We start from the raw sequence: 22,876 nt of genomic DNA, 5'->3' as shown, positions 1-22,876 counted from the left end.
AATATAATGGAATGGCTATTTTTGTGAGACAGGAGAACATTGTGTGCCGTTGAACGTGAAAGGGTCCTATTCTGGAAAAGAACAGAGTGTAGTGATAAGTAATGGGAAATTCTGATCGTGGTATTCCATGAGCACAAATTACGTTATATACAATGCGTCTAGACGGGACTCATCTTCAACCATCATCCATCATTATGCTCCTGCTTCGCTGTCTGTAAAGAAACTAAATTAAAAGCAATACTCCTTATGAGATGATGGAATTAGCTTTTGATTAGGAGTACATCGTACTAACAAGAAATCTTAGCCATTAGAGAGAGAGAGAGAGAGAGAGAGAGAGAGAGAGAGGGGGGGTTTCTGCTGTCTATCACTTCCAGGTTAACCTTACATCTGGCTCTGGCATTTCAAATAGCTGAAGGTTAGAGAGCAGAAAAGCAGGGGCCAAGAAACTTGACTGACACTTGTGGCCAATTAACAGGCGTTTCAAAGGCATAGGGGAGCCAGCCAGACTGTGTCAGATCACAGCCATGGTCTCTGATAGGTCAACGTTGGACGGGATTATGAAATATCTATCTCAACAAATCCTGTCCCCATGGAATTCTGACAGGCTATCCTGTTGTGTGTGTGTGTGTGTGTGTGTATACACACTAGGAATGGTGAATCATGGAAATGGAAATTTATAAATAAATTAATTAAGTGAAGTGGGGGACTTCATGCTTGAGGCGGCATATTTCAGCATATTGGCTAACCTGTGTCATAATTTACACTGAGGCCTTGTTATCCTAACCCTAACTCATAATTGTTGAATTATCTTTGGGTGATTAAATATCATGATTGCGAGGAGGCCTACATCCCCTGAGATATAATTACATGACTATGTACCCAGATAGCCATCTCTTTTGACCGTCCTAATTGCCCAAAGGAAACTTGGCCTAAGAATCACTTCCTTCTAAACCTTATTTTTCTTGGAAGGAAGGTTGGGTTGAACAATCGTAAAATTTCAACAAAGGACATTCGTTTTCTCTATGAGTTGTAATTCTCATTCCATCCAAAACTTTCGGGTTACAGTCGTCGTTTGACACCGTTTGAGCATGCGCGCTACGCGGTGAGTTCAGGAAGTTTTGCGTCCAAAGCGCCACCTGGTCGTGTGTTTTCATCGCTGCTGGCATGGCCAAGTTGGTAAGTTGTTGATCGGTTGTTGATGTTTTAAACCTTTTTTAACCTTAACAAGGTTAAAACATTATAACTTTGGACAACGCATGGCTAACTTTCTCTCCCGTTACGCCAAGCGTAACATGTAGCCTGGCGAGTTTATCAGGTCATTCAGGCCAGGTGTTGAGAGTGGCGACTGATCTGTCCATCTCCTAACTCATGTTTTAAGTCTATTTGTTTTAAGTCTATCTGTAAATGAATAGAAGGGACACCAGTAGTAGGCTAGTGCCAAAGTATTCTCCAAGCAGAACCTGAAAGAATGTGTATAGTCGCCAAAAACTGTTCAGGTGTAGTTTTGGAACGAGCTGCAATGAAGCCTTGCATTTAACTACTTGGCATGAATGTCACTAAAAATCAGTCCTCTACCATTTCAACTCCGTTGTTCTATATGAATTGTTGATGGTATTTTTTCCTGGTAGTTTCTTGGCCCAATGTAACTCCTGTATCACGACATGGTAATAGGATAGGGCTGATGATTTTCCTAGTTTTGCCTTCACTCATATTAACTGAACCCTTATCAATATCTAACTTGGATTATCCAATTTAAAATGGACATGTATTGCTATCCTTCTCGTCATGTTTTGCACACAAATCAAATTGTAATGGTCAAATATGCAGGATACAATGTAATGGCATGCTTTAGGGTAAGCAACTCCGCAACAATATCAATTTGCACTGCAATGTCAATAATAATAACAACAACAACAAGGAAGAAACCAATAATATGACAATAGTATAAAGTGACGCAAATGAAATGACCTCAGGTTTCTATCATCGCTGTCTATTGCAACCCTGTGACTGGGAGTAGTCTCTCACACAAACACTAGGTATATATCCTGCTGTTCATATCTTCCGTTAGTGCATGTTGAAGTGTAGGCAGCAGATACTCTAGTCCTGCCACAGTCCAGTAAACTAGTCCCAGGCAGTCCTTGATAGCATGCAGCGCACCGCCAGCACCTTTTTGTCATGGTAATGCGGTATTGAAGGGGCTCGCTCTAATTTGACTCCCCGGTGAGGCTTGCCAGTCATATCACACATAGCTGAGCTGGCCTCTTTGTGGTCGAAGCACAGCTGTCAGGAGAAAGGGTGTTATCTCTTAGTCACAGAGGATGTTGTGCTGAATGGAAATCGTTCCTAATGCTGTACTTTCGCTAAGAAAGGGCGTCAAGGTCTATGGCAGTCTACCGCTATGCGCAGGTTATGGAACGATTGAAAAAAAAAAAAAAAACTTTTTTTTTTTACCTAAGTAAATAGTTTTCATTCACTTGTATTCATATGTTTTTGAATGTCCTCATGGCTACACAGGTCATTTTATGTATACAGGACATTCTTATCTGTTGAACTTGACATTTAATTAACTGTGTCCTTTTGAAAGACATTGAAATGATTAATCTGTTTGGCTTGTATAGCTGGAAGTAGTAAAGTATTACCACAAAACTTTCCTGAGTAATTCAGCCCATCATTTGACTATTGTCAACACTGTATAAACTGAGTATAATATGATATATAACTGAGTATAGCGTCACATATATAAAACGTTGTTTCACATGTCAATGTCAAATGTTTGTTTTTAGTGTTGACCCTGGAATTGAAGACAACAACCATGATCTCAGCGACTGATCTTGAGCAGTTGGCGGAAATAGGTGAGATACTTTAAAATCATTTAAAATCACCCAAACAGCAGCGCACTGTCACTTTATGTGTTATGTCAGGGTGACGCATCTAGGATATCCAGTCAGAAGAGCTCATAGTCATCGAAACCAGAGCGCTTTTGGATGAGGTCACTTCTGTAAGCTCACACCCAACATCTTCCTAAAGAGTGATGGGTAAAATATGGTCATTGGCTCAGCAGTTACCTCAAACAGCATCCGGGCAGGGACGAAGCACTGCCTGGTCACCAGTGACTGGGCCTCTTCCTCCCCTCTGAGTCAGCCTATGGCAGGTATGAGACCCACCAGAGGAAGTGAATCACTCAGAGGAACCGACCAATCCCAAACAGGAATTGTTTCTTTCCTCTACAGGACAAGTTTGATAACACATTCTGCACCACGCCACTCACAGAGGCTATTTTTAGGAGGGCACTCTTGCAAGAAGTAAAAAGAAGGAGGAAGAGGAGGAAGAGGAGGAGAGAAGAGAGAAGAGAGGAGGAAGGTTCATTTTCCAGATAAGACCGGGCCAAGCTCATAATTGCGTCTGGAGGGGTGGTGGTAGTCGCTGCACATTGTTAATTAAACAGTGCCCACGTCTCTTAGCTGTGAGTCAGTGCCCGCTGCCCCCCCTCTCCACTGCCAAGGGCTCTGAGGTCGTCCTGCCAGACGCCCACCGCTCCCTCCCAGACAGCTTCAAGGAAGCCAAGTAAGCAAGCAGCAGCAGAGCTGGAAAGAACCTAGATTACCAAGAACAAGCCTGATGTTATTGTGACATCACCGGCCACACAGATTTACAACAAAAAAAAAAAATTGCTGAAAAGAACAACATGTGATTTAGCCGCAGTGCTGACACCTGTGTTTCTGAGAGCATTACGAGAGGCGACATTTCTGTGCTGTGAGCACATCCACCGCATTAGGAATCCCCTCTACTGTGGAGTTAGCCAGACCAGGGAGAAGTGACTGTTTCTCTTGGCCAAGAAACTCTTGTAAATACGACCATTGTCCACCCAAAATAAACATCTCTGTCCCTCTGGGCATTTCCTCTCCTTCGACCAGACTCTGTATTTGTCGTCTGCTTCCCAGCCCAGCGTGCAGAGAAAATACAGACAGCCACCATAGATTAGAAACAAAGTTTCCAGACCATGTTTTGAAACTTCTTTTTTTTTGTTATCTTTTTTTTTTCCCCTTGGTTTGTCAGTTTTGGTGGGGCAAAAACAGCATCAGACATGATAACGCAGGAAATGATGTTGCAGTCAGATATGAGTTTGTTGGGCATACAGTCTGGTGAACAAACGCGTCAAACTTGGCCTTCGTTAAGCCAATGGAAAGACTGTTGGAAATGGACAGTGCATAACCATTGGCTTTACCTCACGGCAATCATCTCCCACAGCACCGCAGCCCCCCACCCACCCACCCACCACACATTTCTGATTCAGACCTACACCTTATGTACACCTAATGATTTATTCAGTAAATTCACTCCTTCAAAAGCCAGGTTTATATGCGCTGTACACAATAGCCTGGGGCGTGCAGTAGCTTGGGGATGAGGTTGGGCATATGGAAGTAGGATTACAGTACTGTATCTACGTTAATTATTTTCAGAACTGAAATTGCCTGTGTTTACGGGCGTTAGCTCGTAGCATAGTTGCAGAAGAGTAGTGTTGCAGAATTGCGGGCCATGTGAGAGGTATTGGAAAAATTGGGAAGATGAGACACGTTTGTTCTTGTTTTTTTATCCAACTGGATATTAGGCCAGTCCCGATGTTATGGGCTGCTGCCTTTTGATGCTGGCAGCAGCAGAAACAAGAACAAACGTGTATTTTTGGCCTGGAAATCCTCTCCCTTCATTTGAAATTCAGTTTGTAATACTTTTATTGGGGTAAGCACCGCAGCTCATGTACTGTACAGCTTTATCAACAGTGTTCTTGCTTGGTGTGAAGACCCCTGACCCAACATAGCCTTGTAATAATGACAACAATATGTGATTGTGTCCTCAAAGCCAGCGTGCTACAGATTAACACTCTGACCCCCCGCCCCCGCCCCCCCTTTATCTCTTCAGAACTTCAGAAAGAGGAGGAAGAGCAGAGTTGTCTGGGGGATCGCCCTGCAGCGCCACCCAGAGGGGGCTACAGTCAAGACACATCTCACCCCTACTATGATGTGGCTCGCCACGGCATTCTACAAGTCACCGGTGAGTAGGGCTGGATCGGCAGGGACCTCAAGATATGACACTTATCACAATACGTAGGTCACGATTTGATCACACGTATTGTGATTCTGTGTCTGTCACAATTGACATATTTTACATTACATTTAGCAGACCGCTTTTATCCAAAGCGACTCACCACAAAACAAGTAAGAAAACAAGTAAGAAAGTACATTTGTCTAAAGTAAGTGAATCATCAGTCATCATAAGAAAAAGAAAAAACAATAATAATAATCTATGCTAGGACCAGGGGCCATTGGCAGTCACAATGCTAGAAGAAGGAAGGTTTACTTTTCTCATTCTCATTTTCTCCTTCTCTGAAAATGTCTACTCTCACCCCATTGGTGCTACTGCATGCCCCGCCTCCAAAGAGTCTTGTAGAACCAATGAATGGATGTGCAGTCACTGTTAGCATAATCAGAATGCGGAAAGGGAACTTTTTCACTTGATGATTTGTTCAAGACTTACGATTAAAACAGGTCTGACTGGGTGAGTGTTCTGTGGTTTCCCTCCCCTGATCCCTTACACTTTGTAAACGATGTGACTCTTGTGTAAACTGCCACAGCGTCCTGGATTAACCTAATGCTCTCCCAGGAACCTTTTGTCGTATAGACTTTTATCTCAAAGCTCACGCATTGGCAATTTGCCTTGCAAAACAAACATGGCTGCCATGTTTAAAGTACAGGACAGTCCACGAGGAAACAGCTTCTTTCTTTCTCTCTCTCTCTCTCTCTCTCTCTCTCTCTCTCTCTCTCTCCCCATGAAGGTGTATTAAAGCCGTCCTCTGATAACAGCTGACCTGTTCAGGAAATCTTTGAAAAATGAAAATGACCAAAGTTCACATGGCTGGCTGCTGTGTGATAAACTAGTAACAGAGTGTCAGCTAGGGTGGGGGGGGGGGGGGGGGAAGAAGGCAGGGGTGAGGAAGGGGTGAGGGAGGATTAGGCGGTGTCTGAAGCTGTCCCTGTCTCTCTCTGCCTGTTCTCTCCAGGGGATGACAATTATGGCAGGAAGCTGATAATCTTCAGTAGCTGCCGCATGCCCCCATCCCACCAGCTCAACCACCATCGTCTACTGGAGTGAGTCAGGACGTGTCAGGAAGTGTGTGTGTGTGTGTGTGTCTCTGTGTGTGTGTCTACAGTATGTGCGGCTGTCGCCGACTGCTGATTCCAGAAACATTTACGATCTACCTCTTTATGACCTGACAGTCTACGTCGCTTATTTATTGTTTACATATAAGCTGTACAACCTACCCCGTGAACAGTGATTTAATACTAGTCGGCAGAGTGTCTGTGGTGTTGCTGAAAGGCCCTGCGCTGCCCCCTGCAGGTACCTGAAGTACACCCTGGACCAGTACGTGGAGAGTGACTACACGGTGGTGTACTTCCACTACGGCCTGCGCAGCAGCAACAAGCCCTCCCTGCGCTGGCTCCGAGACGCCTACAAGGAGTTTGACAGAAAGTACGTCATGTGTCTCTATTCAACCCCCCCCTCCCCTCCTCCCCCCCCCCTCCCCTCCTCCCCCCCCCCCCCCCCTCCTCTCCCTCCAGCTCTCTGTGCTGTATCATGTCGTAGCACAGCGCCCTACGGAGTACTTTCCACCAAATTAAATGTATTTATTTACATGCTTTTAGTCGAGTCATTTAGGCCATCCGTGGAGAGCATATCTAAATACTCCTCTTTAATAATGCAGGAGGGATGAATTTTTAGGTTGAGGCGGTTTTTGTAAACAGTGATACGGGTGGGCTCTTTGTGACTCTGTGGCTTTTCTGTGTGGTTTCCTTCTTGAGGCAGTTGGGACTTTCTGTGCTAATGGAATCATAGAAATATAATATTCTAATTCTGAGTAGAATCCTTGGTTTCGTCTTTCAATCCACCTTTGACTCGTGTGTGTCTGTGTGTGTGTGTGTGTGTGTCTGTCTGTCTGTGTCTGTCTGTCTGTCTGTGTGTGTGTGTGTGTGTGTGTGTTGTGTTTTCTAACAGGTACAAGAAGAACCTGAAAGCCCTGTATGTCGTCCATCCTACGAACTTCATCAGAATCATCTGGAACATATTCAAACCCCTCATAAGGTATGCAGTATGCACCACCGTCTCCCTCCCAGAAAGTGGCTTTCATCCAAATATAATTTATCTCTTGTTAAATATATGCTTTCTCAATGGGACTAAACCAGACAAATAAAGTTCCTGAACGAACAAATGAAAGAAATGCCAAAATGAATACGCCCTAAAATGATTCTTGACTTTTCCTCAAAGCCACAAGTTTGGGAAGAAGCTGACGTACGTGAACTACCTGGCTGAGCTCCGAGACCACCTCAACTACGAGCAGCTCATCATCCCTGCCGATGTCCTCAGGTTCACCGCGCCTCTGAACATTCCCGCCTCTGGACACAACAGACACACAACATGAGGCGGTTGGGCCTTTGTATGCTCGTAGAATCAAAGAAATAGAATTCTCATTCTGAGCAGAATCCTTGGTTTCTTCTTTCAATCCACCTTTGTGTCTGTGTCTGTGCGTCTGGCATGCGTCATAATTCCTTTGTAGGAGCCAAGACGGCATCTTCCACGTTAGAGCTGTCAGTCTGGCCACTGAAACATGCACGGATGTGTCATACATATGCCAGTCTGATTTAGCAGATACACTTCCAGACTGTGTTTGTTTACCACACGTCGTACACGACTGTAACACAAAGGTGCTTTCACAGAGAAAATGACTTGGATGTACACTGTAGATGTAGAAGCTGAGGTCCCATTTCCGACTGCGTCATCAAATGCGTCGGGGTTTTGATTCCAAACAGAGAGGCCGTATAAAGAGAGAGTGTTTTTAAACGCCCCTGAGCCCGGAGGAGTTGGGAGAGGAGGCAGCAGGTGCCAGTGAATAATCATAAGCTAGAAGACCTCTTGAAGTACTTCTTTGAATATTGATAATATTTGGCCCAAATGTGTAGCTTCCAGTGATTCAGAGGCAAAAGCACACACTGCTGTCTCTGACAGATTAATATGAGAGAGAGAAAGAGGACCTTGAGGATATGTCAGGTTTCCACTTTTTAAACCTCGGTTTGAAAAAGCTGCTCCTGTACACTAACGACTTACCATTTCAGATATGTATCCGTTTAAAAAAATAAACACCAACAGTTCAATGTAACCCCGGCAGGCATGACGAGAGGCTACAAGCAGCCCAGAAGGGCGGCCCCCCTCCCTCAGTGAAGACCCCCCCGCCTCGGCCTCCTCTCCCCACCCAGCAGTTTGGAGTCAGCCTGCACTAGTGAGCCTCCGTCCCACTCTAGCACATTGCTATTTGCATATTTGGGTTTTTATTAATTATGCTGTCCAAATACCTCTCAAAATCTCATGCATTTTTATGGCGAATTGTGGAATTGTGTTCCTAATGATATTTAATTTGGATTTATTTCGTAATTCATATTAATGTCGCCTATTGTCTGGGAGGATGAAGCATCATGTTCTTTGACACCGAATGGTGAATGTTATCCTACCCAGAGAGAACCAGCCCTACACTGCATGTATTTCCTGGACACAGATTGTCCTGGACACAGCCCTTGTCCTGGACCAAATAACCTTTCAATACAAAATGTCCATTGAAGATCCATTTTAGTCTTAACCTGTGTCCGCTAAACCAGCCCTTCGAATGTTCCAATGTGTCTTCCTATGATCTTCCTAGCATCCATGAGAAGAGCCAGGGGGCCGTGATCCCTCCCGTGGTCTCCCAGACGGTGTCCTATCTCAAAGACAGAGGTAAGGACCCTAACATCGCCTGTGTGTGACTGCTGGAAATGATCTGTCAATGTACTGTAGTTGCAGTGGTAAACACATTAAAAGACGTTGTGATTTGTGATGACAGAGGTCCCTACCATAGAAATATAATGTCAAAGTGTCCATTGTTAAAAGCAGTGGTTATAGTGGCTATGTTTACACTGTGACTAAGTGTAATTGCACAGTACAGTATGTTATTACCATCCTAGGAGTGGTGTAATGGTAGGACTTGTTGAAACACCACTGGGATAACTCACGGCTTAGTTGACAACATGGCAAATAATGGTTATTGATGTAATAGTTTAGATACCATTACACTCTCTCTCTTTCTTTCTCTCTCTCTCTCTCTTTCTCCTCTTCTCTCTCTCTCCCTCTCCCTCCCCCCTCTCTCTCCCCTCTCTCCTCAGGGCTCCACACAGAGGGCATCTTCAGGAGGTCAGCGCGCGTTCAGCTCATCAAGGACATCCAGAAACTCTATAACCTGGGTGAGCTGGGGAGCAGGGGGTCTCCCACGCGGGGCCGCAGGGGTTTTTATCTCCGACTTCCAGGCAGAGAGGATCAATAACGTTCCATCTCCAGCGGCTCAGATGCCATCGTGCATCTCTCCCCCCCCCCCCCTCGTCGCCTCCAGGCTCGCAGACGGAGATAGTGTCCATTACTGTCTGCGTTCCACTTCATTAGTTCTTCCCATTCACCTTTTAGAGATCACAGAGTCCATCCTACAGTACACCTCATACAGTGCATATACCAGAATGCCCTGGTCCAGACACCATTTTTTGGATCGTCTCATTTGTAAAAACACAACAGTCGATAACTCCATTTTGAGAGTCCCTTGTGGTGTGTGCTGTGGCGCAGAGCCAGTGAAGCATGTACCATCACATCGACAGCCTGCGCATCGTAGAACTGTCCGGGTCTCGATGACCCCGTGTAGCCAGTGTTGATTCATGGCTTATTGTTTGGTGACTGTGTCGTCAAATTCTAACAAATGGTCGGTCGTGGAGTGAGTTTCACTCCGCAGGTGGTATGCTGTAGCCTGTCGGCTGTACCGAGTGCTGTGTGGATATCCAGTGCATCACTCTTCACACGGGCATGCTGTTTCTCTCCCCTCAGGGAAGCCGGTGAGCTTCGAGCAGTACGGAGACGTCCATGTCCCGGCAGTCATCCTCAAGACTTTCCTCAGGGAGCTGCCAGAGCCTCTGCTCACCTTCCCCCTCTACAGCCAGATCCAGGACATAGTCCGTGAGTACTCTCACCTTCCCCCTCTACAGCCAGGTCCAGGACATAGTCAGTGAGTACTCTCACCTTCCCCCTCTACAGCCAGATCCAGGACATAGTCCGTGAGTACTCTCACCTTCCCCCTCTACAGCCAGGTCCAGGACATAGTCAGTGAGTACTCTCACCTTCCCCCTCTACAGCCAGATCCAGGACATAGTCCGTGAGTACTCTCACCTTCTCCCTCTACAGCCAGGTCCAGGACATAGTCTGTGAGTACTCTCACCGTCCCCCTCTACAGCCAGGTCCAGGACATAGTCTGTGAGTACTCTCACCTTCCCCCTCTACAGCCAGGTCCAGGACATAGTCCGTGAGTACTCTCACGTCCCCTCTCCCTGTACACCCAGGTCCGGGACATAGTCAGTGAGTACCTGTTGGGACAGACCTGGGGTGCATACCAATAGTCTAACGGGGCCTCCTCACTCCTCTTCCCTTCCTTCCTCTCCTCGTAGGCTCCTTCCTCTCCAGCGCTCTCCCTTTTGCACCGATCTGGGAACTCAGGGGTAGATGATCAATGTGATGTGCATTCATGTAGCCTCACTTGTCAAGCCTATACGTACGAGGACATGCATCACGTGAGCGGCCGTGCTGTCAGGGTCATTCATTACCATGGAAAATGACCCTGATTGTACCGTGAAGGATCCCACGACAATGCAATTCCCCACCATAGCCATTTTGTATAGCGCTTAGATCAATAATTAGCCCTGTGAGCTCGAAGCAAGCGAAGGGGAAAGGACACAGTAGGGAGATTATAGAGGGTACAATGAAGATCAGTGCAGACGGGGCTATTGAAGCAGAGGGAGAGGGAGAGGGAGAGAGAGGGAGAGAGGGAGAGAGAGGGAGAGAGGGAGAGAGGGAGAGAGAGAGAGAGAGAGAGAGAGAGAGAGAGAGACCGAGAGAGACCGAGAGAGACACCCTGTGGAGGTAAGGAGATGGAGGGTGAGCGATTGCCAATCCCAATATAGAAGATGGATCCCTGGCCAACAGCAGATCAGGGCTGTAGATGAAGCCTTCCGGGGGTAGGGTTTATGTTTCAAGGAGCAGTTGTCCTCTGAGCTCTACACACACACAAACACACTCCCCTCCTGTTAGCACGTTGGTTAAACACAGGCCATGAGAGCCCTTACACCCCCCTGATGCACCTCTTCACTTCCACGTTCCATCGTTAATAATTCATACGTTTTGTTTTTCGTCATGATACGCTCCATTTGCTTTCTTGGTGAAACAGAAACTTTTTTTTTTTTTTTTTCCGTTATGTGTTTTGTTCAGCGACTCACTGCTTTTCTTTCAGGGGTGGAGAGCAGTCTGCGCGTGACAACGTGTAAACGTGTCATAGAGAGCCTTCCGGAACACAACTTCATCGTGCTCAAGTACCTGGTGTGCTTCCTCCACATGGTGAGACTCAAGAGCTCGACGCAACACACGCCTCACCGTAGGCTGAACCGCCGAAGGTCTTTCCTTGGTTCCTTACGTCCCTCTCTCGTCTCCTCGCCTCCTGCTGGAAACCCATTGGACGAGAAGCTCTGAGGTTCCTCCCCTCTGACCTACTCCTCCAATGGGTTTTGAGAAGGAGGCGAGGAGAGGGGACAAGGAATTGAGGAAAAAAAACCATTTGAGATTTGTCGTGTAGCCTAAAGATCAAGCCTCAGCCTCCCTCTGGTCACAGACGCCGAGACTGAGACAATATCTACACCGTCATTTTTTGCTATACTTTGCAAATGGCCGTATTTTCCACGGAGAGCTCTCGAATACCAGATTGTAATAACATGTACAGTACGATATCTCTCGACATCAATTCCAATTCAAACCGATTTCATCTTTGAATGATGATCTGCCGCGCATTATACCAGTTACATAACCCGGGTTCTCCATTAGCTCGCTAGGCAGAACGCTGAGATCCACCATCCCATCCACTTTAAGTACGCTGATGATAATTCAATGCTGCTTGAGCCTCCCTGTGGAAAATCAATATGGAGCTACTGTATGATCTTCCCCCGGGGTATCCCCTCGGGCGCCATTAGTCACCTTGACAAGTGACTGTTTAATCAGCGAGGATAGCGCATAATTACTCTCAATGAGGCCCTCTCTCCCTCTCCCTCCCTCTCCCTCCCTCTCTCTCTCTCTCCAGTCCCACAGACGAGAGCAGAGACAGACGTCTCCCGGCTGGACATCTGCTCTGTCTCGTAGACTCTATTACCTGTCCTGTTCAATCCCGCCTCTCGTAGACCAGGCCGCGCTGTACTGCACCGCTCCGGGTTCAGCACAGACGCTCGCGTTACACTACATTAGGATGCGTTCACAATAACACGGTTCACAGGAGGTACCTTTTGACGCAGAAGGAGAAGGCTGTTTTATATGTAGGGGGAGGTTGAGCAACGGTATGTTTTTAAATGCAGATTAGTAGGGAATTCACTCAAACATTCTTTTCGTGATTCTTTTAAATAATTTGTTGTTATTTTGGGGTTTTTTCTTACTACACTTGGGTAAACCCCACGTTGTTTTTTTATTGACGACCCCTGCCCCCACCCCCCGTGTCGCTCTACAGGTGTCTCAGGAGAGCATCAACAACAAGATGAGCCCGTCTAACCTGGCGTGTGTGTTCGGGGTGAACCTGGCGTGGCCCCCCCAGGGCTCCATGTCCCTGAGTGCCCTCGCCCCCCTCAACATCTTCACCGAGGTCCTCATAGAGCACTACCACAGCGTCTTCAGCTCCCGCTGCCCCCCCGCCCAGGTAATGCCCTGACCCCACCTGACGCAGCACCCTCACACCCACACCGCCTACTGGGGGAGGGGGGGGGACGACGACGACGATGACGACACACCGTCCTCACAGCAGCTGTGTGAAACAAGATGGCTCCCACCCACACAGACTCTCTGTGTGCCTTTTTTTGACTGGGAGTAAATTTTGGTTTCACACCTAGACACCTGCCTCGCCTCTACGTCGACGTGTTCTGATAACTGCTAACGACACCACAGACAGACCAGACCTGCGCCTCCTTATTTAACGGCCCAAAGCAAAAGACCTGCGCCTCCTTATTTAACGGCCCAAAGCAAAAAGCCACTCAGCGTCCTCTGAATAACATCAAGGCGATTCAAGGGGGGGGGGGGGGGTTGCTTTGCTTGCGATATAACCTTGAAGGCTGGAGGATCTCAGAGGTGCTTCTTCCGACTGTGTGCCCTGGATACAAAAGAGGACCTGACGGTCGGCAGCCTCCAAACCAATAACAGGGTTGTTACACTTTCATAGTCCTCTCCTTCCCTCCGTACCCCCCCCCACCCCCCCGACTCCCCCCCCCCCCCGACTCCTCCCCACGCTGCCTGGTTGTCTCCCTCTGCCATCACTACTGGAGGAGGAGGCGTTTACTGAACTCTTGACTTCACTCTACAAATATGACTTATGTCGGAATACCGAGGCTCCCTTCAATTTGACGACACTGTTCCGTCAATCGATGCAGAACGTGCTCTGGCTTCATATTTGATGCTGTTTTCGAGACTCCCGAGTCATTGAAGCGGTTAACCTTCAAATCCTCAGTGCTGTTTTTGAAAATGATGTTGTGTGATGTTACTGGTGGGTTTCAGCTGACACCAAGTCCCTGTGTGTCTTCCATGTCGTCTCCTGATACTGTGTGTGCTGTACTTTTGTCCTATGTGCAATTTGTATGTTTATTCGCTCTGTGTGTCTGCTTATATTTCAACAGTATATGTGTGTGAAGGTTTCAGTGCATTTAATGGAACATGGATGGTTTATAATGGTGTATAATTTCAATCCATAATCTTTATGCTGATCGGACAACAGTCCAATAGATACTGTACATTTGGTTAGTGACCTATACCCACAAGAACATAACAATGCATACACACAATGTGAAAAATGACAGTTGACAAAAAAAAATAGTTTTGTTCTTCAATTTTATTTATTAATGATTCAGTTTTTCATAAGAACTTGGTACAAAAAAAGTGAGACTACTCTTTACCATTTACCAACTTCCATCAATCAACTTTTAATGCATCGTAACGAAGAAAAACTACATTGGCATATGTAAGACAAACACTTTTCCTATACACACTATCCACTGGACAGTTCCCTTATCAATGACAAAGAAAAACCACTAGTTCAACAGCCAGAAAGACATTTCCATCTAAAAAGTCTTCTCCTCATTCTCCTAATGGCAAAAGAATACATCGAACATTGCAAGCTACAGTAAGTAAGAATGCATAATTGGCAAACAATAAAAATAAAAACAAATTCCAATGTTTCTTTTTCATTTTGTTCGTTGATAGATAAAAGAATATAAAAAAAGAAGATTTTTTATTTTTTTTATTTGTTCAAACCTTGTGTCGAGTGTATTAAAATAGATCTGTATTAATTGAGCACTGCACAGTTTCTCCCGGAGAAGATTCTGGAAATGGGTGCAAGGAGGAGGCTGGGACACACCTCAAGATAGGGGGACGGGTGGGGGGGTTGGACGGGGGACTGGGGGGGGGGGATCACTGTTAATGCAACATGAAGCATCGATATGGTTCTCATCTTTCTCATCTTTCACTGTCCTCCTCAACTTGGGATTTGATTCCCAACAGAGTGGTCTACTCTAGCCGTGTCCCACAGATGTGTCTCTCTCTCTCTCTCTCTCTCTCTCTCTCTCTCAGTCTGTCAGCCCACCGCCATGCCATGTACAAGGCAGAACGCATGATATGCATGGAATGGCTGTACATTCTGGCCTCAGCTTGTACATGTTGGTCCTAGACTGGGTGACTGGACTGGGTGATGGAAAAAGCCATGTGACTGCCTTCTCTAATCATCATTCACTTATTCATTCATTCATTCATTCATATGAGAATCCCATATTTAATTTGAAAGGCATACTTTTAATGATATTTATGCAGGTTGATAAAGCCCTCAATATGTTTGAGGCAGATATACTGAAAAAAATGGTTTATTTGTTCATTGTAGACGGTTATTGGTTTGTTTGCAAAAAAATAACACAATCTGATTTCAATGGCTAGTGAAGGGGCCTTGCTCATTTTGGGGGGGGGGGGTGGGGCGAGGGAGGGGGGGATACCCATTTAAAGCATGGAACTATTGAATTGAATGCTTTGAATGACATATTGCTTGACACAAGTAGCAGTGTAGTTGTCCTTATCCAGAGCCCTTGGCCATTAGTAGTCCAGTCTGCTGTCTAGAGGAGACCTCCTCTGTCAAACAGTTTGTCTGTGTGTATCTGTATCTGTACTTTTCTGTGCTGAGAGGTGGCTCCTCTGAAATTGCATGGTGTCTTGAAGACTTTTTGAAGCCAAACAGAAGTCACTTTGATTATATGAGTTGGAACTGTCCCTATTTCTTGTAATTGGGTGTTTACCTCTTTCTTGCGCAGTTTGCTTTTAGTGTTTTCCCTCACTTGAAGGGTTCCACAAATAACAGTTAAGTAAACTATTGTCTTCTCCTTTCTCTCAATTATGTCCATAGTTGTTCATCAATGTCTATTAAAGGGATGCAGAGAAGGATCCTGCATCACAACCAAGTTCATTTGATAAGTAAGAGATGCATCATGATATAGTTTAAATACCAATACCAAATAAAGACTGAAGTACTGATTCTGAAGTCTTTTACACTCAGGAACAATCAGGAAGACTTAACTATCAACACCTATAACTGCTGCAGATAACAAAGTCGTCCTCATTCCAGTTGACTGGTGTTTACAAAATGATATGACAAGAAACCCTGGATTCATCTACTTGTACTTGAGGCAGTGTTCATTTGCACCTTCTAGCAGAGTAGAAACAACAACATATAATTCAAACGAGCAGATTTGCAGTGTTATTGCAAACAAGCAGGCCCACCGTAAAAATGTTCAGTCACATGAGATTAAAAAAAAAGCATTGTGATAGCGAAAAATATATAAAAACAGGTAGGGTAGGTAAATAGCATGACAGACAGTTTGATAGATGGGAGTTCCCAGTACAAAAATGTAAGGTTTTTTGGCATATTTTCTATACTGGTGACAGAAAGAAGGGAAGGGATTAAATGGTTTGGATCACACAGGAACTCTCATGGCCCTTCAAAATGTCCGCTTTTGAGTGCAACTGTGGAAAAAGGAACACCGTAGGGTAGTTGTGTGAATCCAGTATCAGTAAAGTAGAGAAAACAGAAGGACCTGCAATAATAATACAACATATGTACAGTGATCCTCCCCCCTTGAATACTCCAACAACTCGCATTTATCAACAGGCATCAGCATGAAAATACTAAAATTCTCCACTAGAAATGCTAAATTCTGTACTCATCTTAAATACTTTTTTCTTTAACTATATTAATACTGAAAAAACGTTATTCTCTGTTTTGTTTGAAGGCTCGTATGCTTTTACCTACATACACAATGAAAACATTTCCCCATCCCTCTTTCACCTGAATTATTATGGCAAACATTGTTCATAGGAGAATGAGAACAAATATCTACTCAGATACAATAATGTACAGTCCTTTCAGTTTCATAATTCCATTGTTTATTTGTAACTACAACTACTCGAATGTTCTCTCTCACTATATGCAGAACAATAATTATACCTGTTTAAAAAAGCAAAAATCATTTGGGCCACACAGAATACCTATTCCATATTTCTGTGGCAGCACTGTGACCTACTTTTTTTAGTCATAAATACATTAAGGCCAAGAACATTAATAAATAAAAAAACAATAAATAAAAAAAGAAATCTCGTAAGCACTGTAGGTGTTGGGTTTAAAAAATACTTGTTATGAATCGAGTGGAGGATATAGTTTTTTTGTTGTTGTTTTTTTTTAAGTTTTTGTTCGTTTTTTTTTTTTTTAATTTCCCTCAACAGCTCTTCAAAAACCATATTGTTAAATATTATTCAATGGTTTCAATGGTGTCTCAGACGTGGTTAAAAAAAAAAAAAAACCTGCCGCCTTCAACGTTCAGTGAGGTGAGGTGACCTGCAGTTCAGCAGGTGGCCACTTGGCTAGGACGGATGCTGCACTGTGGCGGCTCCGACGGATGGACGGATCAGTTGTTGCCCTGGGTCTGGCTCTGGGGCAGGCTCTTCTGCAGTAGCATGGAGGGCCCTGCGGGGGGCGATGTGTTGGTGGTGGTGCTGGTGGGTTTGATCCAGGGCAGAGAGAGCAGAGAGGCCCCCGTAGTGGTGGTGGCTGTCATGGTGACCTGGATCATCTGGTCCCGCTGGATCAGCCTGATCAGGGACTTGAGGCGCTCCAGGGAAGCCTGGGTGTCCCTCTGCTGGTCCACCAGACGCTCCCTCCGATCCATGCATTTCTGTCACACACAGGAGGGGGACAAACATGGGTCACTTCTCTGTACAGCAGATCGCTGAAGGTATTGTTACAAGAAACATGGGCTGAGTCTCGAAAATGTTTCATTGATTCCTCTAGAAGATCTGAGGATCGTCCTCTTGAACCTTCTGCTCCAATGTGTTTGGAGAAGAAGGTGTGGAGAGGACATGAAGAATCAAGGGAAGACTCTTTTAAGATTCGGCCATGCATTATGATGGTGTTGAAGGACACCGCATGTCTTCTTGTTGAGTGTTAGGGGTTTGTGTTGGGGTCAGGGGGTCATACCGTGAGGGATTTGTTGAGCCTCTGGTCCTGCTCCTCCAGATGGGCACACTCTTTCTTCAGCTCTCCGTTCCTCCTCAGCAGCCTCCTCTTCTCCTCCTCTCTCACTGGACACACAAACATAATACAAGTACATCAGCACACACACACACACACACACACACACACACACAGTTCAGACCCATCAGCACACTTCAGCACAGCTGCCATATACACACACACACTGTACACACACCTAGTACATGAATGAACATGAGGTAAACATTTGTCCCTCTCACCTGTCTTGTGTGTAACGTAGGACTGGACGAAGTTCTGTGGCCACGACATATTCTCTTTGTTCAGAACCTTCAGGAAGGAAAAGGAGATGTTACATTCTGAATTTCCGAACTTTTTTGGTGAGTTGGTGCAATAGGACAGTGGCAAGCTAGTTTCTAGTGGCATTTCTGTTTATGTCATAGTGTGCAATGGAATGAACCATTTTCTCTCAAAGATTTTGGAAATATGTGTCATCCAGACCTGGGTTCAAATAGTATTTGAAACCATTTGAAATACTTTGATGCGCTTGATTGAGTTTGCCAGGCACAGCGGAACCAATGGAATAGTCCGAAAAAGTGTCAACCCCGCCCATCTGGTACTCCCGGCAGACTCGAGCAAGCGCTCAAAGTATTCAAATAGGTCTGGTATTATCCCTCCAGTTATATATAAGTGTAGTACCTTCTTCTGGCACTTGGGGCAGTACCACGCCCCTCGGGGTGGTGTTTTGAGCGGGGGGTGGAGGCAGTCTGGGTGGTAGGCGCGGACGCAGTTGTGGCAAGGCTGGAGCTCGCCATCCTCCTTACAGATGGCACAGTGTTCGTCATGCTCCAAGTCCTCCTGTCAACAAAACAAACACACACAACCGTTAAGAGACGCAGGGAGCCACGCACCACCAAAAGGAACGACCGCAAAAACAAAGTCAATAAGTGGCTGTTTTTGACGCTCTCAACCGTGATGGAGCCGTTCACGACAACAGTGCTGTAGCCCACCATTGCCAGTGGGCTGAGCCTCTCTTGATCTCTGGTGATCCAGGAGCCGTCTTTTTTGCTGATCGCCGCCTGATTACACAATGTTTACTGCAGATGTTCAAACTGAGACGGCGTTCCCCCCCGTAGAATGATCTATTTTTTTTTTTTTTTTTTTTTTTTCTTCTTTGTGAGAGATGAGATTCTATTTTTACGACTGATGAGATTAGACGAATTTGGGATGCATCGCATTTGTAAAAAAAAAAAAGAAAAAACCCAGTAGAATTCCAACCCCTGTAGAATAATCTAAATCGTCCCAAATCCAGCCCCCGATGCTGTCTGTCTTATCTCTAATTAGATTCCAACTACAGGTGGCGTATCGGGGTATTTGATGGCGAACAGCCAGTGCCTGATATGAATCCTAAGTGCCTTCTGATCCGAGCCTCAGAGGAGTGTGAGTGAGCGATTTGTTTGGAACGATGCGGCGCTGGTCGCGCACGCTAATGGTCTCGTTTCCCCATTCGCTATCGGGGCGAAAGCAGGCGTCAGTGAAATGTCAGTACAGTTAAATCCTGCGAGAGAGAGATGGAGAGAGAGAGAGATGAAGAAAAATCACAGGCGTCGGGGCAGGCAGTTCCCCCCAGATTAACGCTTCCGCCCGGGGCCCTATCTCTCTTATTACATCGTCCTCGGGAGCGCGAGGCGCCAGGTGAAATAGTGTGACAGTCGAACAGGAATCTGAAGGGTAAAGAGCCGGTGAATTTACAGACGCAGGTACCGGCGCATCTGTCATACTGCGGCTGCGGTCGGAGATGACAGAGACGGGAATCAAGAGACGCGATGAGGACGATAATGAATGAGTATTGTTCCCGGGGATTGCGAAGAGCGTCTTCCTCGGCCTAGTTCTCCTCTCGTTAGCGTCCTGACTTGTTGAGTCTCGTCACATCTGTGTGTGTTGCTGTGAAGCAGCCTTCATTACCTGTGAAGCAGCCTTCATTACCTGTGAGCCGTGTCAGAGGTGGATAACAGTACTGTGTGGTATTGAAACACACTGTTGTGAAAGCCAAACAGCACATTAAAGAACACATGGAGAACATTTCTACTACTACTACTGTCAGGCAGTAACACTAATACTGGTTTGTTTTGGTCTATTAATCGCCTTGGGCGATATTCATAAACACACACACACACACACACACACACACACCCTATCTGTAGTCATGCTACGTACCTTCCAGCACAGATCCTCAGAGTCTAGCGTGTGGACAGGGAGCAGAGAACAGGTTAGTGTCGGACAACAGGTTAAGACAGGGAGGCACATGTACAGAGTAGCAGGGTTAGAGAGGGGAGGCCATGCAGAAGCTCTGGGGAAGGCAACGTGTTGTGAAACAGGTTTTGATATATACTGTACTCTAGATGCAGTCTGTGTGATGGACCCATTTCTTTTGAACCAGAAACCACATCCATGGTTTTTATTTCAGAACAGAGAGAATAATGTAATGTTGGATGTTGGATCGTGCGACTTTAATCCACTTTGTTTTTAAATCCAACTCATGGGTTATGTATGGCTTTTATGTTCCTCAGAGACGAGCCTGAGTGTGTGTGTGTATCCCATTGAAGTGTGTTTGTGTGTGTGTGTCTGTGTGTGTGTGTGTGTGTGTGTGTGTGTGCGCGCGCACGGCGGTTCATTAATTGTGTGAGCCCCATACTGGTGGTGTCGTGCTGAAGTGAAGTGCGTTTTTACCTCTCGCTGACAGGAACAGAGGGTTGTTCAGGTAATTTGATGCAAGGCGTTTGCGCTGGAAGGCAAAAGGTAGAGAGGAAGTGTTTACTTTCAGTTATGCTGAGATCTCAAACGTCAAACAGACACGTCAACAGCATACACTTGAATACCTGGGTCGAAGCTCGGTCAACACCGTACTGTAGGCTACAACCAACCCACACAAAACAAGCAGGGCTAGAAAATCACTAAAATTACGAATCAGGTATTCGCAAAAATATGCATACACCACTGAATGTGTCATCTCTCCTAGTTCGAAACTGTCTCTTCTGGCACATCAAACAGGTGTGGTTGTGGTTGTGGTTCAGTGCTGGGCTGGGCTGGGCTGTCTCCAGAGAGTTCTATCCCTGGAGTTCTATTCCTAGAGTTCTATCCCTAGAGTTCTATCCCTAGAGTAGCATCTGGCTGTCTTTCTCTGACTGTCCGTCACCCACCTCCGGTTCAAACAGGCCGCTGTAGGCGGGGTTAGCCGTGCTCCGCCTCTTCCTCTCCTGTCTCCTGGTCTGGATCTCTGCCAAAGTGAACAAAAGACAGGCTGCTTAGATAAACACAGGGAGGCGGAAACAATACGTACGTCTCGGCAGTGAGCCCTGGAGGAAAAGAAAAAAAATGTCTTTACTTTGGCTGTTACCCTGAGAAGAACTCTCTTACACTCTCTTAGAATAACGACTTCGTAAGTGACAGGCTTTGAATTGCCGAGAAAGTTAATTCGAGATGGGTCGTGTTGCTCACGCCAGACTTTGTTCACTGCACCTTTTTATTCATTCATGACTTATTAAGAAAGAGCGAACTTCTAGGCGCTGATCGTTATTAAAACCGTAAAGAAAACCCTGCAGAGGATCCCCACCTCCCCTCCTCTCTCTCCTTCCCCCGTCCCTGCAGCAACCCTCCACTAACACACTCACCTTCCATGTGCTCTGTGGTGACCAGGCCGAGGGCGACCATGAAGGCAATTTTCTGCAGGAAAGAGAAAAGAGGAGGAGGAGAGAGGAGAGAGACGTGTTAGAGAGTGTGAAGCCCGCGGGGAGCGGCCGTACAGAGAGAATGGGGGAACGTGACGGCTTTGAGGTTCAAACACGGTGTAGATTACCATGAGGACGTCCCAGAGAGGGGGGCCTACGAGTAGTGGGACGTGAGGCAGCGGTGTAGATCAGGAACGAGAGAGACCTCAATTCTCCACAGCTCCGCTAGAGGTTATGATTGGAGTGTGCTCTCTACTGAAGAGGCTGCTTCCCCCTTCATGGGTTATTCATGATGAGCTTTTCCTTCTCTTTCTCTCTCTCTCTCTCTCTCTCGTTCCCTCGCTCTCTCTCTCTCTTTCATGTGTTACTACAGCGCTCCCATCATTTTCAGTCAGGGGTCTAGCAGGGTCAGAGAATACGGTTTTACCGTCGCTATAGCAACTGTTATCGTTATAATAATGGAATTCCTAGGATGTTGCCTCATACGACGTGCTACGTCCTTCCTGCACAGCTGTCAAGGAGAACTAGGATAGCTGCTGTTCTAGAGTACTATTGATTTCTCATTTTTCATTTCTGGGAGTGAGATCAATAAATTTAATCCCATACCAAATCACTCCTCTCCTGTGTTATTGTAACCCGAAGCAGAGCTGAACCGACAAGTCATTCTCGATGTAAATCTGAGGTAAATGATTATCTTTCCTGAGGAGGAATACAGTAAATCCGATCGGTGTGATGCAGGGAATAGCAGAATGTGGATTAGGTGGTTCGCCGGGAGCAGACTGCAGTTCTCCTATTTGTGCTGATAGGGATGGCCGCGCCAGGGGAAGGGGAAGATGTGCGGAGAGAACCGGGATTGAGACGGGATTATCTGGGATTATCTCGCCGAATAATTGGATCAGTTAACCAATCCCGAGTGCTGTGGACGAGATAGACATCTGCTCCGGCTCAAAGTTAGTCGGGTCAGTGATGATGCCTTTAAACGCTTACTGAGGTGACATATCCCGGGGCAGGATGTCTCATATCTGTAGGTCTTAGTTAGGGACTAGTTCTTGGTCAGTGATTCGCCCCCTGCTAATGTTGCTGTGTGAGTAAGGACCCTAGGATCAGAGAAGGGGGGGGCTAACCTCTGGGTCCTCCTCCTCCTTCTTCTTCTTGGCGGGGGGAGAGGGGGCTGAGGGGGCGGGGCTGGGTCCCTGTCTGGGGCTGTCAGCCTGGGGGTCCGGGGAACCCTGGGAACTGCTGGGGGCCTGCGGCTGGATTATTATCACCTGAGAACACACACACACACACACACACACGCACACCGACACACATGCACACGCATGCACACACAGATAGAGACACACAGGGAGAACGTTAAGCATCATACCCATGGGTGTACTCAAGGGTGAAACTTGAAGACACTTTCTGATCGGTTGGTTTGTTTGATTTTGTGTGTGTGTGT

General features: G+C 46.2%; 2 protein-coding genes across 3 annotated transcripts in view; one reads left to right on the top strand and one right to left on the bottom strand.

Moving 5' to 3' along the window:
- The first annotated feature begins 1,051 nt into the window (after nucleotides 1-1,051).
- Nucleotides 1,052-15,090, top strand: LOC310820668 (rho GTPase-activating protein 8-like). Of its 2 annotated transcripts, XM_083692409.1 has the most exons (13): nucleotides 1,052-1,176; nucleotides 2,784-2,852; nucleotides 4,918-5,049; nucleotides 6,056-6,143; nucleotides 6,394-6,525; nucleotides 7,048-7,134; nucleotides 7,318-7,416; nucleotides 8,216-8,326; nucleotides 8,741-8,814; nucleotides 9,240-9,317; nucleotides 9,943-10,071; nucleotides 11,396-11,499; nucleotides 12,650-15,090. In XM_083692409.1, the coding sequence occupies exons 2-13, from the start codon at nucleotides 2,813-2,815 to the stop codon at nucleotides 12,845-12,847; spliced, it is 1,272 nt and encodes a 423-aa protein (XP_083548535.1). In that variant the 5' UTR covers nucleotides 1,052-1,176; nucleotides 2,784-2,812; the 3' UTR covers nucleotides 12,848-15,090. The 2 variants fall into 2 exon arrangements, with proteins under 2 accessions (XP_083548535.1, XP_083548536.1); XM_083692410.1 differs by lacking the exons at nucleotides 1,052-1,176; nucleotides 2,784-2,852; nucleotides 4,918-5,049 and adding an exon at nucleotides 5,503-5,553.
- The window catches only part of phf21b (PHD finger protein 21B), a gene marked incomplete at its 5' end in the record, with an annotated part of 81,375 nt that continues 71,480 nt past the window's right edge, over nucleotides 12,982-22,876 (bottom strand). The window contains 9 exons of the mRNA XM_083692407.1: nucleotides 12,982-17,390; nucleotides 17,693-17,796; nucleotides 17,968-18,034; nucleotides 18,404-18,562; nucleotides 19,922-19,944; nucleotides 20,435-20,489; nucleotides 20,905-20,981; nucleotides 21,376-21,427; nucleotides 22,557-22,700. Coding sequence (XP_083548533.1) covers nucleotides 17,124-17,390; nucleotides 17,693-17,796; nucleotides 17,968-18,034; nucleotides 18,404-18,562; nucleotides 19,922-19,944; nucleotides 20,435-20,489; nucleotides 20,905-20,981; nucleotides 21,376-21,427; nucleotides 22,557-22,700 — 948 coding nt within the window. The 3' untranslated portion in view covers nucleotides 12,982-17,123. The remainder of the gene's footprint in view (nucleotides 17,391-17,692; nucleotides 17,797-17,967; nucleotides 18,035-18,403; nucleotides 18,563-19,921; nucleotides 19,945-20,434; nucleotides 20,490-20,904; nucleotides 20,982-21,375; nucleotides 21,428-22,556; nucleotides 22,701-22,876) is intronic.

This window comes from Argentina silus (genome assembly GCF_951799395.1).
Source record: "Argentina silus genome assembly, chromosome: 20".
NCBI classification, from domain to species: domain Eukaryota; kingdom Metazoa; phylum Chordata; class Actinopteri; order Argentiniformes; family Argentinidae; genus Argentina; species Argentina silus.
Note: the sequence above shows the minus strand (reverse complement) of the source record. Positions and strands in the feature narration are given on the sequence as shown.

Bases quoted from the DNA above. Each gene is read 5' to 3' on its own strand.
- LOC310820668 (XM_083692409.1), top strand. From the start codon at position 2,813: ATGATCTCAGCGACTGATCTTGAGCAGTTGGCGGAAATAG. The intron at 5,050-6,055 runs GTGAGTAGGGCT...TGTTCTCTCCAG, and splicing joins CGGCATTCTACAAGTCACCG to GGGATGACAATTATGGCAGG. The intron at 11,500-12,649 runs GTGAGACTCAAG...GTCGCTCTACAG, and splicing joins TGGTGTGCTTCCTCCACATG to GTGTCTCAGGAGAGCATCAA.